The sequence below is a fragment of the Rhipicephalus microplus genome, unplaced genomic scaffold, assembly GCF_043290135.1.
Source record: "Rhipicephalus microplus isolate Deutch F79 unplaced genomic scaffold, USDA_Rmic scaffold_132, whole genome shotgun sequence".
NCBI classification, from domain to species: Eukaryota; Metazoa; Arthropoda; class Arachnida; order Ixodida; family Ixodidae; genus Rhipicephalus; species Rhipicephalus microplus.
In genome coordinates, this window is record NW_027464704.1 from 436,203 (window position 1) to 449,141 (window position 12,939).

General features: G+C 43.8%; 1 protein-coding gene across 1 annotated transcript; it reads right to left on the reverse strand.

Annotated features, from left to right (window-relative positions):
- Positions 1-321: 321 nt before the first annotated feature.
- Positions 322-10,984, reverse strand: LOC119166803 (thioredoxin-related transmembrane protein 1-like). Its single transcript, XM_037418165.2, has 8 exons — positions 10,813-10,984; positions 10,353-10,468; positions 10,198-10,243; positions 8,224-8,352; positions 5,993-6,038; positions 5,321-5,422; positions 3,095-3,220; positions 322-543 (listed from the first exon to the last, which is right to left on the reverse strand). Exons 1-8 carry the CDS (start codon positions 10,953-10,955, stop codon positions 445-447), a joined length of 807 nt encoding a protein of 268 aa, XP_037274062.1. The 5' UTR covers positions 10,956-10,984; the 3' UTR covers positions 322-444.
- Between the last annotated feature and the right edge of the window lie 1,955 nt (positions 10,985-12,939).

The following is a 12,939-nucleotide window of genomic DNA, read 5'->3' on the forward strand; positions in this document are numbered from 1 at the left end:
ATAACAATAATAATAATAAAGTTTGTTTCGTTATCACCTATTCCCTGCCCTTTCAATGAGGCTGGGTTGGCAACCACTTCAAACTGTACCAAGTTGAGAGCAACACAACCAACAGCAAGGCCAACCATTGTAAGCAGTTTCTCCTTTAGAGGTGAAAGATTGAACACGCAGACAGAGTTCAAAAAATAAAAATAAAGCTTGGTTTGTGCGTTGGTCACCAGTGTTCGAAGCATTTTCAAACTCGCAATATCATCACCCCCCCCCCCCCCCTGAGCACCCCCCCCCCCTGAGCACCCCCTATTGCGCGACGAAACCCGGCGCTTGAAGTCTCAACGTGTAACAGGAATTTTCCTCGAAGCTCTTCTGCACCTTCCGCCAAGACAGTTCATATTATTATTTGGTGGTCACTAATCGTCGTCGAAAAATCTGTGAGTCTGTGGAGGCTCACTTTGCTGCTACAGGCTCAGGGTTGCGCTTCCTGAGCTCCGAGCCGTCACCCTCGCCCTGTTGCTCGGGCGTGTCGTCCAGGATCACGTCGTCGTCCTGCAATTGACCCCGTAAAATTTAAGTGTAACAGGAGTACTGGCACAGAGATTTTGCATTCCTTCTGTTGAAATCGGCAGCTAACGACAGACTTGTCATGGCTAGAAACCGTGTTTGCTTGAGCGCACAACAGTTCAATATGCCGAGATGGTTTCATAGCACCAAGTAACAGTTTCGGTTTCAAAGAGTGAGGTGGGACCGAGAGTGGTTTTCACGCAGGCATTGCTGGCTGCATGAGCATGCAAAATGGCACGAACAGGAGCACTGAAGTGGCAACGTTTTTCAAAGAAGGCTTCCTGGGTGCTGTTCTGCGTTGTTGTAAATACGTGTGACGCCTCCAAATACACTACGAAGGCAAGGCATAAACATCAGTGTTTGAAATCTAGTGCAAGTTCATAAAGCAGATGCTCCTTTCCATTGAAAAGCTCTGCAAGAAGAGAGCCCCTGCAAGAATAATGTCAGCCTACAGAAACTCATGATCTAAGTGGCTGTTGGTCTTCACAAGGGTGGAAGCGGGCTTCAGCAGGGGTCACTAGAGAAGAAACTGTGAATTTTGATTCTAAGGGCACGGTAGCATCAGCGCATGGCATGATTTATAGACCCTCCTATACGTTGCGCGCTCTCAAAGGTAAGACATCGCATGAAAAGAGCATTTCTCCTTGGAGCAACCTCACTTTTTCTCTTACACCAGTGTTTTGTGAAGTTACGCGATTTCGGATCTAAAAGAGTTAGCGGTCAGCCTTAGTTCGCATGTTAACGGGGTCGTGACGTTGACGAAGACAACAGTTGCCGTTTTCATGACTGAACTTTTTATTTGGGCGAACCCGAGTCCAGAAAATGAAGCGTCACTCTACAAGCAATGCACGCTGTGGACTGAGTAGACTGATAGCAGAAAAAATAGAGCATCGGCCGTCAATAATCTGCCAAGCACTGAAGTATGCCAGCACATTCTTGAAGATTCCAGTGTTATCGCTAGTGGTTGTGCAAGTTCCAGAACTCTAATGTACGCATTGTGCATGTAATCTCAATAGAAGATTATCTAGACGATTTCCAGTCATTCGAGCAAGGTTTGCATAAGGCAGTGTTACACATATAATAGGGCAGTAACAAAAATAGAATAAAAGAAGCGCATGTGGTATTAATTACTATTTGCCAAAATTGCATTCATCGCTTCGGCAAAGAAACAGATTTTTATTTTTTTCAGTTTTTATGGTTCGACAGTTTCCCATGAAGAACACGTGCTGCGCTTGGCGGTTGCTTGGCGAGATTTTTGCAACACCTCTGCCTTCTAGCAGCTTCGCTGTTAAAAGGTAAACTCGCATAATGAGGTCTGGCCACAAGCGCCACCTTAACAAGGTTCACGCATTTTGTTCATGTGGCACAAGATTCATGAATGGTGTTAAGTTCAGGCACGGTGCTCGCACCATGCGTGAATCGAAACACGACGTGACCAAACTCCACGTATATGGTTGCGGCTGCGTCCTTAGTGTACCCAACGCGTTTTGCTCGGTCGATCATAAAACTCGGCTAAATTTGGCATCGCACGCGCAAATTGTCATTTAGGCACAACTTGGCACAGCAGGTCAGATTGGTGCAGAATGGCGCAATCGGCACAGCGCTTCCACCCCTGTTTTCAGCATGGTCAAAAAACGCTGCCGATTAGTAGTTCTAAGTTAAACTTGATTAGTTAAACTTTGATTTAATTATCATGAAAGTAGTGATGCCAACTTGACGAAGCAGGAAAGAAAACATCTACAAAAGAATTATACTGCGAAAGAGCACGTAAACTGCCCTACACAAGCGAGCACCTCCTCTAATTTTGCAGCTGATTACAAATTTCCAAGCGATACACTAAAATATCATCTCCACTGATGCTACACAGCTTCGTCCATGCAACAAGTGCTTGAGCACTTTGAACTAAGTGCAAGGCACTCATGGCGATTTTCAGGGTTCTCAGAGCGAAAGCATGACCTACGAGGCCCGCGTTCCAAGATTATACCTGTGACGACATAGTCAGCAAAATTAAGGTCTCTGAGGCCTATGTATGTTGATTAGAGCGGTTGTGTTGGCACATGACAAGAGGTGCTTCCATGATATGCTTCCCGCAATCTGAATGCGTTGCCATTGCATGTTTGTGAGCCATTGTCATAATTTGCCACTCCACAGACGAGAAGCCTTCCAAGACTTCCAGATGCACTGGATGTTTTTCTACCAAGAAAATTTCGTTCTCACTATCTTCAATTATGGTCCTGTTCCCAGCACCCCCCCCCCCCTCTCCTCCAGTTTGTGGGTAATTTGTAATTTCAACTAGTAGAGGGAAAGGGGACATTGCCAAAATCATATAAACATGGCACCGCTTGAATACCCCTAGAAGAAAGCTTTTTGAAAACACTCGCTTCCTTGGTCAATATATCGAAAGCTTCCCTACACAAGATCAAGTCCATGATGGAATGTGTATCAACATTGTTTATAATGTGAAATGAAGCATTCCTTGATTCAAACTAATGACAAGTGCATGAGAAGGCCCACCAAAAGTTGAGCTTTAACTCACCGACTTGTTCCCGGCTTCAGACTCGCTTCTCTCGTCCTCCTCTTCGTTGTCGGACTCTGACTTCTTCACAGGTTTGTACGAGGGTAGCTTTGGAGGGAATACTGTGTCTATGATGCACACGATCAACTGCAAACATTGATGATTAAAAAAAAGATACAATGAACTTTCACAAATCTGCATGACTGGACACTTTATTGATGCAATTTGACTGAGCTTTTGACACGTGCTTCCAATCGAACTTTCGACTGTAAGGCATGTTTCGCCGAACATCATCTTCTGCAGGTTTGGGTCAATATTCTTGCAACATCGGCCCGACCATACTCTACTTTGATAGGCAAGAAACCAAGCAAGCAGATGTGCAAGCCTTTGAGGGAGATGTGCAAAAGTCTGGCCTGACAATTTCTCAATAAAGGTATGTGTCTCACACTCATGGCTTGAAATTCAATTGAGTTAAAAATGCAAGCTTTTATTCAACAATCATCCATAACAATGAGAACACAGATGTTCAGACAATGCCAACTTATATGGGAGTCGTAGATGCTCCTATGTTCATTTTACTTCATAATAAACATAAGCACTTGTTAGGCTAAACTAGCTTAATAAAATACAATGACACAGTATACTGATGCCCTAAATATTCAGTACCGCACCAATTTATTTATCCATGTGCCCTAAAGGCCCGAAGGCATTACATGGGGGGGGGGGGGGGGTAATAGTGTACATACATGAAAACTAACACGAACAATAAACCAATAAAATGTATGAAAAAGTAAATAACGATATATAAATAATGTACAAAATCACAGAACTGTAATTACAAAGACAAAACTACACTAAAAAGGAAGGGGTAACACAAGAACAAGCAAGGCTGAACTAATCATATGCATCTGGGTGCAACAAGAGTAAAAAGATCTTTATATTAGGTTTCTCTTTTGCGATGTCAAAAACAGCATGCTTGTGGCAAAAACATGCTTTAAAGCAAAAAGAAAGAGAAAAAAAAAAGGTCTCGTGATCAGCTGAAATGGATGCCTGTGGAAAAGGCATGCTTCACTACAACATACTGGTGACGCGCAGACAGCACATCCGCTGCACTTCACAGCGTAAGTGCACGACCATGGTGTGACCATTTGGCCATTCTAACTGGTGAAATAAAAAATTTCATAATGGCCAATGTGATGAATTTGTGGTGTGTTTTGGTGGGAAAACACTCATTGAAGTTTTCATACAGAGTTTTCGAAGTAGCCAGGCAAGAATTTTGCCAGCAGTGCAAGTGGGCAAATCGCTGGGGCAACTGCAAAATGTAGGTTCGCATACATCACGAATTCAGTCGGACTGTCCTTCATTAATTTCTTTATATTTGCAGAAAGAATGGGCAAATGAAGACGCGCTGACGTTGTGAGATGCATGCGACATTCTGCCCGTGTGTCGCTCCTGTGTTGCAGTGAAGCAGGTTCTCTTTCCCACAGGCACAATTTTAACTGAGCCCAAAACTGATCTATTTTTTGTGCTGGAAGCAGCAAGGCTTGGGTGCTTTATCTGTCACACATTAGTATAGTTACATTGCACTGTTTTGTGGCTCCTAAGGGCCGTAGTTTCTGCAAATTAGCGGTGAAATTGGGTTCATAAATTGTCAGATAACCCAGAGTTTTCGAATTGACCAGACTGGGCTGACCGCCCCTTTATATTGTCACGGGGTCGTGACGTGGTTGAAGGCAGGTGACGGAATGGTCAGATAAAACTGTTTATTTGGGCGAACCTGTGCCGGCTAAAGGGAAAGTCGGGTTACGGTAGCGCACTTGCACTGATAGCAGCGCATGCAGCGTCGATTAACTGACAAGCGGCGAAGCACGTGGGCATTTATACACTTGCCATCGAATGTTCTAGCGTTATCGCTAGCGGTGACGTAGGTTCCAGAATAATGTGCACAGTTCGCAGAGTAGGCGTGATCTTATCGAAATAATCTACTACAGTCCTGAAGCTTCTCGAAAACTGCAGGCGCGGTTTGCGCTGAGAATTGGGTAGTGTATTGGGGCGATAACAAAACTTGAGAAAGGAACATGCCAATATTATCTACTTAAACTTACACGGGCAAAATATGAGACAGCGGAAATCCTTTGAATTAAGTAGGATTTCGATATAACAGAGTTCGAATCAATGATGTGTTACTTTATCTTCTTCCAAGGATCATCAACGACACCTATTTCAGGAAAGAAACGTATGACTCACCAGACCCAAAACGGCGCCAATGACGATTGTTCCCAGGGCAAAGAGTATGTACGAGCCCCAGTATGGAATGCCATAGTAGTCAACCAACGTCGTGTGCAAAGCCTAAAAAAAAAGCATGCTAAAATGTGACATAGTATGTTAAAAAGACACTTTTAAACTGATTTTTTCAAAATAAAGAAAAACGCCGGTCACTAATCGCACGTGACTTAGCTTCTTTCACCCGTGCCTCCCACCCCACTCCCCCTGCTGAGCTTTAAGCATGCGTGTTAGGACAGGAGAAGAGAGAAAGCAATTGCAGCATGCGACAAATCTCTAACACTGTTCGAACTTGTCTAACTCTAGAAATTTTTGCGATGGTCGATTTGCGAAGCAATGAAATCCTTCAGTGAAACCATTCTATGCCATTGGAAGAGTGTTGCGAGGTCCCTTTAACACCGGTCTGCTCCTTTACCCACTCTGCTCTCAGCTGGTTTCTTAAGGTTACACGGTTTCCACGGCTCGATGCACAATTTAAGTTTACAGCTTTTTTTGTACGCCTCGAGAGTTCTACTCTGTCGGTAAGTATCAGTCAGATGCAGCTGTTATATACGTCTCTCTTGAGTGGTAGTGAGAAACTACCACTCAAGATTTCTACATAGAACATTGTAAAGAAAGCTGCAGGCCCGCACATACCCTCAGACTCATGGACAGCTTGAAGAACTGCGCCACCAGAGACATCCTGGAAGAAAAAAAGAAAGTAAGCAAGAATGGTAAAGTGTAGTTACTGGAATGATTATAAAGGCCAAACCCCATCAGCGCAAAAATGCACGCGATAGCGACAAAATAGGACGTTTGCTTCAACGTGTCACCCGGTTGTTTTCGTGCGCTTTTTCAGATTTGGAAACCGTTGCCTATTGCCCGGAAGGGCTCTGCTCAAAGCATCAGAACAGGTTGCACATGAGTGATGTATGTACTGCCGATCGTTTCCACATGTCAATGTGCCGCGAAACTCCTCTCCGCACAAGTCATGTGTGCTTAACTAAGAAACAACAAGATGTTTCCATTTGTGAATATAAAGAAGGGCTGCAAGGCAATGATAAACAACTTCCTTTTCATTATGCAACAACACATTTCATTCTTACATTGCGTACCACTGCCTGCGCGGCATTTTTGGTACAAGTAGACGGCCTCACGCCATCAACAGTGTAGTTCGCTCGCCGACGCCGTCACGTGCATGAAATTTGCCTGCACAATCGACTGTTCACGCAAAGGTGATGTACGTTGACTCGCTCGTCGAATAAATTTTCGTGGTAATGTTTTTGGCCTTAAATGTGCCCACTTACTGCTGCAACCTGGATTGCACTCTAGGCTACCTCACACTGGCCTACTCCTACATTAATTCAAAAGGGCTGGCTTCTGAGCCAGACAGTTTATCATGTTGACTAGAAAAACATAGCAAACAAAAGGATCGTAAAATGATGAGAAGAGCTCGAGAAGACAACTGAGAAGAACACAACGTGATTCTTTGTCGCACTAATTGGTCTCCAAACTTTTCTTTGCAACTGCACGTTTATTTTTTAAATTTTCAGCATTCAGTAAGAGTTGACTAAACAGAACTGACGCTGTCATGTGCAAGATCAATGTGAAGCGTACAACAACTCGCTTTGACAATTGCAACATGCAAAATCACCTGGGCCCCAAAAAGGATAAGGCTTATAGTAGCATGGAGCCCAAAGTGATTCACAGAGCCAGAAGAAGGAATGTCACTGAAGCAAACATTTTAATGAGCTCCATCGTGGAAATCAATACTCTTCGTTTTACCGCTGTCATTTAAACCACTTGTAGGCAAAAATAAGGAGCCTTTAACCTTTTTTTCAAAATTCTGGGACCCATACCACTGTTATGCCGGAACTCTCGACCTCGATCAGTGAGGCAGATTAGGACTAGACTATGCAACTGCTACACAGTCCACACTTGTCCCGACTGAATTTGGCACACAGACATAAACTAAATCACAACCTGGGGCGAGACAACAACTAAAAGTGACCCTGTTGCAGCATATCGTCCAGTTTAGCCTAACTTGGATTAACCTTGATCACTGTTAAACATGCCCGCATAACACTGTAAGCCATCTAGATGCGCTCAACACCCCTCTTGGCCGCGTCCAGCACAAAACATTGCATCTCTGAAGACATGAACTTAAGCACTTGAAGTGCGATCAATGCGAAACACTTCACGTTGAAAATAGTTGATACTTTTTCGTCAAGCTGAAAAGATTTAATACCATAGAAATAGAGTTAAAGCTTCTTGCTCTTAACACATAAAGTAGTCACTCAAGTATTTTTTAGGTAGAAACCCGTTGACCTAACGACGGCTTCCAACTCTGCCTAAAGCCATCATTGTCTCTCCCACAGAGAATTTGCATAAAGACTTCATCCATTAATAACACTGCCTCAATTTCGTGACACCACGCACTTCTTGGCTCTCTAATACAGACACGCACTTGTGCAGTCGGTCAAAAATTTGCCCATCGGGGTACATTACTTCTGGGATTCTGACACCACAGCTCAGCCAAACGTTATGTTTGAGGTAGTAATGAAGAAACTTTAACTACTAATATGCATAGCATTTACAATAAATAGCCAAGAAAAAGTGATTATGGCTCCTGCCTAAACCAACTAGCACGACTGTCTCTCACACGTGAATGACAGCCATGCCACGATTCTGTCGGCAGAGCATACAATTTTTTTATTTCAGTTGTAATGGAATAAAATAGCACCATTGGATAAAACAAACTGAAACTGCAAAACCGAGGTGTGGCAAACGCCCAGCATGGAACACTGGCATCCGGAGAGGCTTAAAATAATCAATTCACGGCAAACGACTCTTGCAAAAAAAAAGAGTGCCAGAGTTGCTGGACTCACTGTATGGACTGCGGGCTCTTCCATGCAGAGACTGGCTCAATGCTCTGCCATTTCTTCTCCTCGATAAAGTTGATGAAGGACTCCTTGTCCCGCGTGCCACGGTACTGCCTAAACTCGCCATCTTTGACGCTATGTGTTGAAACAATACAAACAAACATGTTGTAAAAGATAGGGAAAAAAAAAACAATGAGCACAGAAGTTTCATGACATGCGCATCACAGGACCAGAGTCATTAGTGTCACGATACTAACAACCCTAGTGCCGTGTCATTTGGAGTGCTTTGTCTCTGACATACACGCACTTCCACGTCGTGCACACTTTTGTATACAGCAAGGACAGAAAAAAAACCTTTGTGCCACCTTGTCATTTCTGTCATGATGACATGGATTTCCAGTTATTCTCGCCTTCATCTGTCATCCACCTTCATCATGCTCTGTCGTGCTATGAAAATTGTATACCATATGAAATCAGCAAAATGAGCACAAGATCACAAAGACGTTCGTAGCTACATAGATAAATGTGGTCAATGTGCTACTGTTCTGCCAAGGAATGCTCCACAACCTTTTGCGGTTTGTTGTCGGACCCTGCTCAACAATGCAAAACAGTGGCAGCGGTTGAGCACCGTAGGACAAGTGCCATTGCAGGTAAATAATGCAAGTGTTTTTTTTTCTAGATACAATATGTGCCATCTATGATGCGGTAAGTAAACTTAATTAGTTAAGCTTTCAGTATCACATGAGAATGGACGGAAGGTTGAGAAAGGTTTCGGACTGTATATTTGGGTTGGGGGAAATTTATAAATCTATGGCACTGTGACCCGCACAAACCAGCAACCTACAAAGTGTTGTGCTTCACGATCCTTTTCTGATGATGTGTATACCTTGCGCGGCTGTTGAATCATAAGTTGCAACATGTATGAGTTGCACCATGCAGACATGCTGTCTAGGCCTCCCAATACTATGAGGCCATTAGCAAGAGCTACAGTGCCTAGAATATTCTAGGCACTATAGCTTGAGCTTTTTCCTGGCTTTTACAATATTGCAACTGATCCTTTGTCATTGCAAACTGAATGCAGAGCATGGAATGCCCCATGGCCCAGTCATGTAGAAGCCGTTGCAAACCTTGCAGTGTATCTCGCCATAGTGCAACTGGAATCTGGGATTTACTAAAAGTCACGTATAGAATGTTTTTGACACTGTAGATTCCCTTAAAAATCTTTTTTGTGCACTGCACTGTGCAAGCTTTGGTTTCGAGAGTATGCATCTATCAGTCCATTGGGTTTTAGCGAAAGAGTTAGGTGATGATGCCATTTTAGCGAATGCCATTTGATTTGGCCAAGTTGCACTGTGTAGATGCTATTAAACCTTAAGGCATTAGGCAGTTAATGCAGTTTTCTGTGGCCATGCAACACCCATGTTAAGCTAATATGCAATAGCTAATATGCTAATATGTACTGCAATGAGCACGCTTTTGTGTCGAGAGCATGCATTCCTCAGTCGAATGGCTTCTATCGAAGGTGTCAAGTAACGAATAATTGATTTGAGGGGTTTAACGTCTCCAAACCACCCCATTATGAGAGACGCCGTAGTGAAGGGCTCCGAAAATTTTGATCACCCGCGGTTCTTTAACGTGCACCCAAATCTCAGCACACGGGCCTACGGCATTCTCGCCTCCATCGAAAATTCAGTCACCACAGCCGGGATTTGATCCCGCGAACTGCGGGTCATCAAGTAACGAATAGTCTTAGGGTAAATGCCGATTCATTTTTCCTTATTGCAGAACGTAGATGTTCAAGCTTAAGACATTAGGTAGTTATTGCAGTTTTCCGCGCCCGCGTGGCGCAGGTGCAAGGCTGATTTGCAAACGAGTATGCCAAGTATTACTCAAGCTCGTCGCAAATACGCCGGTACGAACTATACAGGCTGCGGTTTTCTTTGGCAACGCGTTGTCAAAGCTTGTTCGAGCAAAACTCACTGATAGATTGTCGGTAGCGCCGTAACCATGAACCTCCCGCTGAGACCTGGAATTGAAAGAAACAAGAACGACTCGACGTCAGCTCGAAAGGTCGGTGTACCACGGTGACAATCGCCCCCCCGCGTGCATAGGTTTCATCGACCCTCGACGTTCACCTGGGTTCGTAGTGACGTCGACGTGGGCAACTTTGACGCCCAAGTCTTTGCTCCACTTCGAGAAGTCGTTCCACACGGGACCCAGCGCCTTGCACGCCGGACACCAGGGCGCGAAGCTGAAAGATAATCGCACAATGTGAGGAAAAAAACGCACCGTTTCTCGCGACAACGCTCGCGACGTTGGCAGAACGAGGCACACGTTTTCGGCGCTTTCGAAACGCTGTGTACGTGACGGTGCAAGCGAAAACGGCGGAAAGCGTGCGAAGGCGCAGAAGCGGTAAGATCGGGATCTAAGCGTGCGTTAGCGTATGGAAGCATCGCTGACCAAGCACACTTGTTTAAAACGAGAACGCGTTACAGTAACCCCACCCCACTGTGAAAACCAGCCCTCTCAATCAGATATCCCGGCGATAATAGGACAGCTGAATAAAAGTAAAGTTCGACGCTGGAGTTCACTCACAATTCGACCATCCATTCTCCTTCGAGAAGCTTGGTCCACGAGTTCTCGTCGAGCTCGACAAGTTCACCGACCACGCTGACGTGTGCGCTCGACACTAGCAGAGCCACGGCGAGCCACACCGACCGCGCTGTCATGATCGCCATTTTGAACCACGAGCGCGGATGGAATGAATGCCTTTCGTAACGGCCTGAAGGTGTCGCTATTGATGATGATGATGATGTGATGGCGGCCGGCCCCTTTGCAACGGGGGAACACACTCAGTGTCCTGGCCTCAAAAAGAAAAGTGGGAAAAGAAAAACAAAAAGTAATTCTGACGTGTCGCGCCATCTTTTAGGCAATAACGTAAACACAAATTTTTGTCGAGGCCTCAAAGACCAAAAATTACTGTAGAAGTTCTCAAAGGCCGCGTTGTTCTTCGAGTGCACGACAGGATTAACGGCGACCTTGGTAGAATCACAGATAGTTTGGTAGGCTAGCTGGTGCTAGTTTGGCTTCATAATGAAATTAAAGGGAGCAGCGCTAGAAGAAATACGACGGACAAGACGAGCACAGGGCATGCGCTTCACTCACAACTGAAGTCTTTATTAGCTAAGCGCCTCGTGCAGGACAAAAACAAAGTTGTCCCATTCCATTTATACAAGCACAAAAAGTATAATTACCCCCCCCCCCCCCATAGAAATAAAAAAAAGAATCTGGCTGCGCACTTTGCAAGACATAATTTGCGGTGGCTTATGTAATTGCTTGAAAGATTTAACTGCCCACTAATTACATAATTCGCATTGTGAGACGCGTGATTTTTAATTTTGCTGTCCTCGAGCCATCATGAGGAAAAGGTTCTTGGGATCTTTAAGGTCTTCGCAACGAATATGACATACGCTCAAGTACGTATTCAACAAGACATATCATTCATTATTCTGGGAGAAGAGCGGTACCTAGCTGTGACAAACCTGATATATGTCTTGTTCAAACTGTGATGACATTGATATTGCTGTGCTTTGCGTAATGGGCTGGCAGCATTCAATGACCGACAAGGATATATATATGGACGACTGGCAATATGAAATACGCATTATTTATGTGCCAGGAGCTGCCTGCGAATGGAAGTTTCCCATGCTTTGTACCTATTTTGAAACACTGCACATTTATGAACTGCACATTTATGAAGATAGACTTACTGGGAGGAAATGTAAATACTACGGGTATTCTTAATGGGGAGAGATTCTTACGTGAGCTTTGATCCCCATGAATAATTAAGGGCTTCTACGACCACATGAGTGACAGTTTGAGCTGACAGACGTGAAGGTGTCTCCTTTAAGGTATTGTTGTGCTGGTCGAGTCTCGTTAAAGTATAGTACGCGTTGCCGCTAAGCACTTGACAACTGATAGGGAAACATTGAACAGCAAGTGAACGAGCCGCCAAGAGCAGTGAAATAGCTGTTGGAATTGAAGCTAGGTTGAAGGATTTCAAGACATGTGGAATTTTCGTAAGGCCAAATGAAAAAGTTTGCTGTTAAACTACACACAATTATTTGATGCTTCGCGCAGAATACATAATTAATAACAAATTTGCGTGACTACTTTCCAAGATTATTCATTGCGAACATCGTGATATGCGTATCTATGCTGTTTTAAAGTAAAAGAAGAATTATTTAGCACTCCAAAATGGCATTTAATAGTGCTATACATTTGATGAATCAGACGAGCTAACAACGGTGAAGAAGCTGGGAGATTAATTAACAACTAAATTCACGAATTCTTTTTTTTTTTTTTGGCCGCTGCACCCTACATGGGCCAGTATTATTCTGTGAGCGTTTGATTGCTTAAACGTTGAAAGCTGAAAATGATTTTTATAAGATTATTATGACAGAAGATATTGGAGAAGAAATATGCAGTTAACAAGAATTATAATATTTAAAGTAGAAAGCTTTTAAAGGGGCTATTGATGATTTAACTGTGTTATGATCCTACTTTTCAGACGAGTCCGTGTATTATGTATGCGAATATGATCAAACCTGCTGTGAATGAAGTTCGCAATAAAAATCTACAGTTGTAATTTATTCTAAAACTGAAGACATAAAGCTCATAAATGATGAAGAACTTCAGAAGACACACAGTGGCAGTGGCATT

Bases quoted from the DNA above. Each gene is read 5' to 3' on its own strand.
- LOC119166803 (XM_037418165.2), bottom strand. From the start codon at position 10,955: ATGGCGATCATGACAGCGCGGTCGGTGTGGCTCGCCGTGGCTCTGCTA. The intron at 8,353-10,197 runs GTGAGTTTTGCT...TTCAACACATAG, and splicing joins GCGCTACCGACAATCTATCA to CGTCAAAGATGGCGAGTTTA. The intron at 544-3,094 runs GTGAGTTAAAGC...GGTCAATTGCAG, and splicing joins CTGAAGCCGGGAACAAGTCG to GACGACGACGTGATCCTGGA.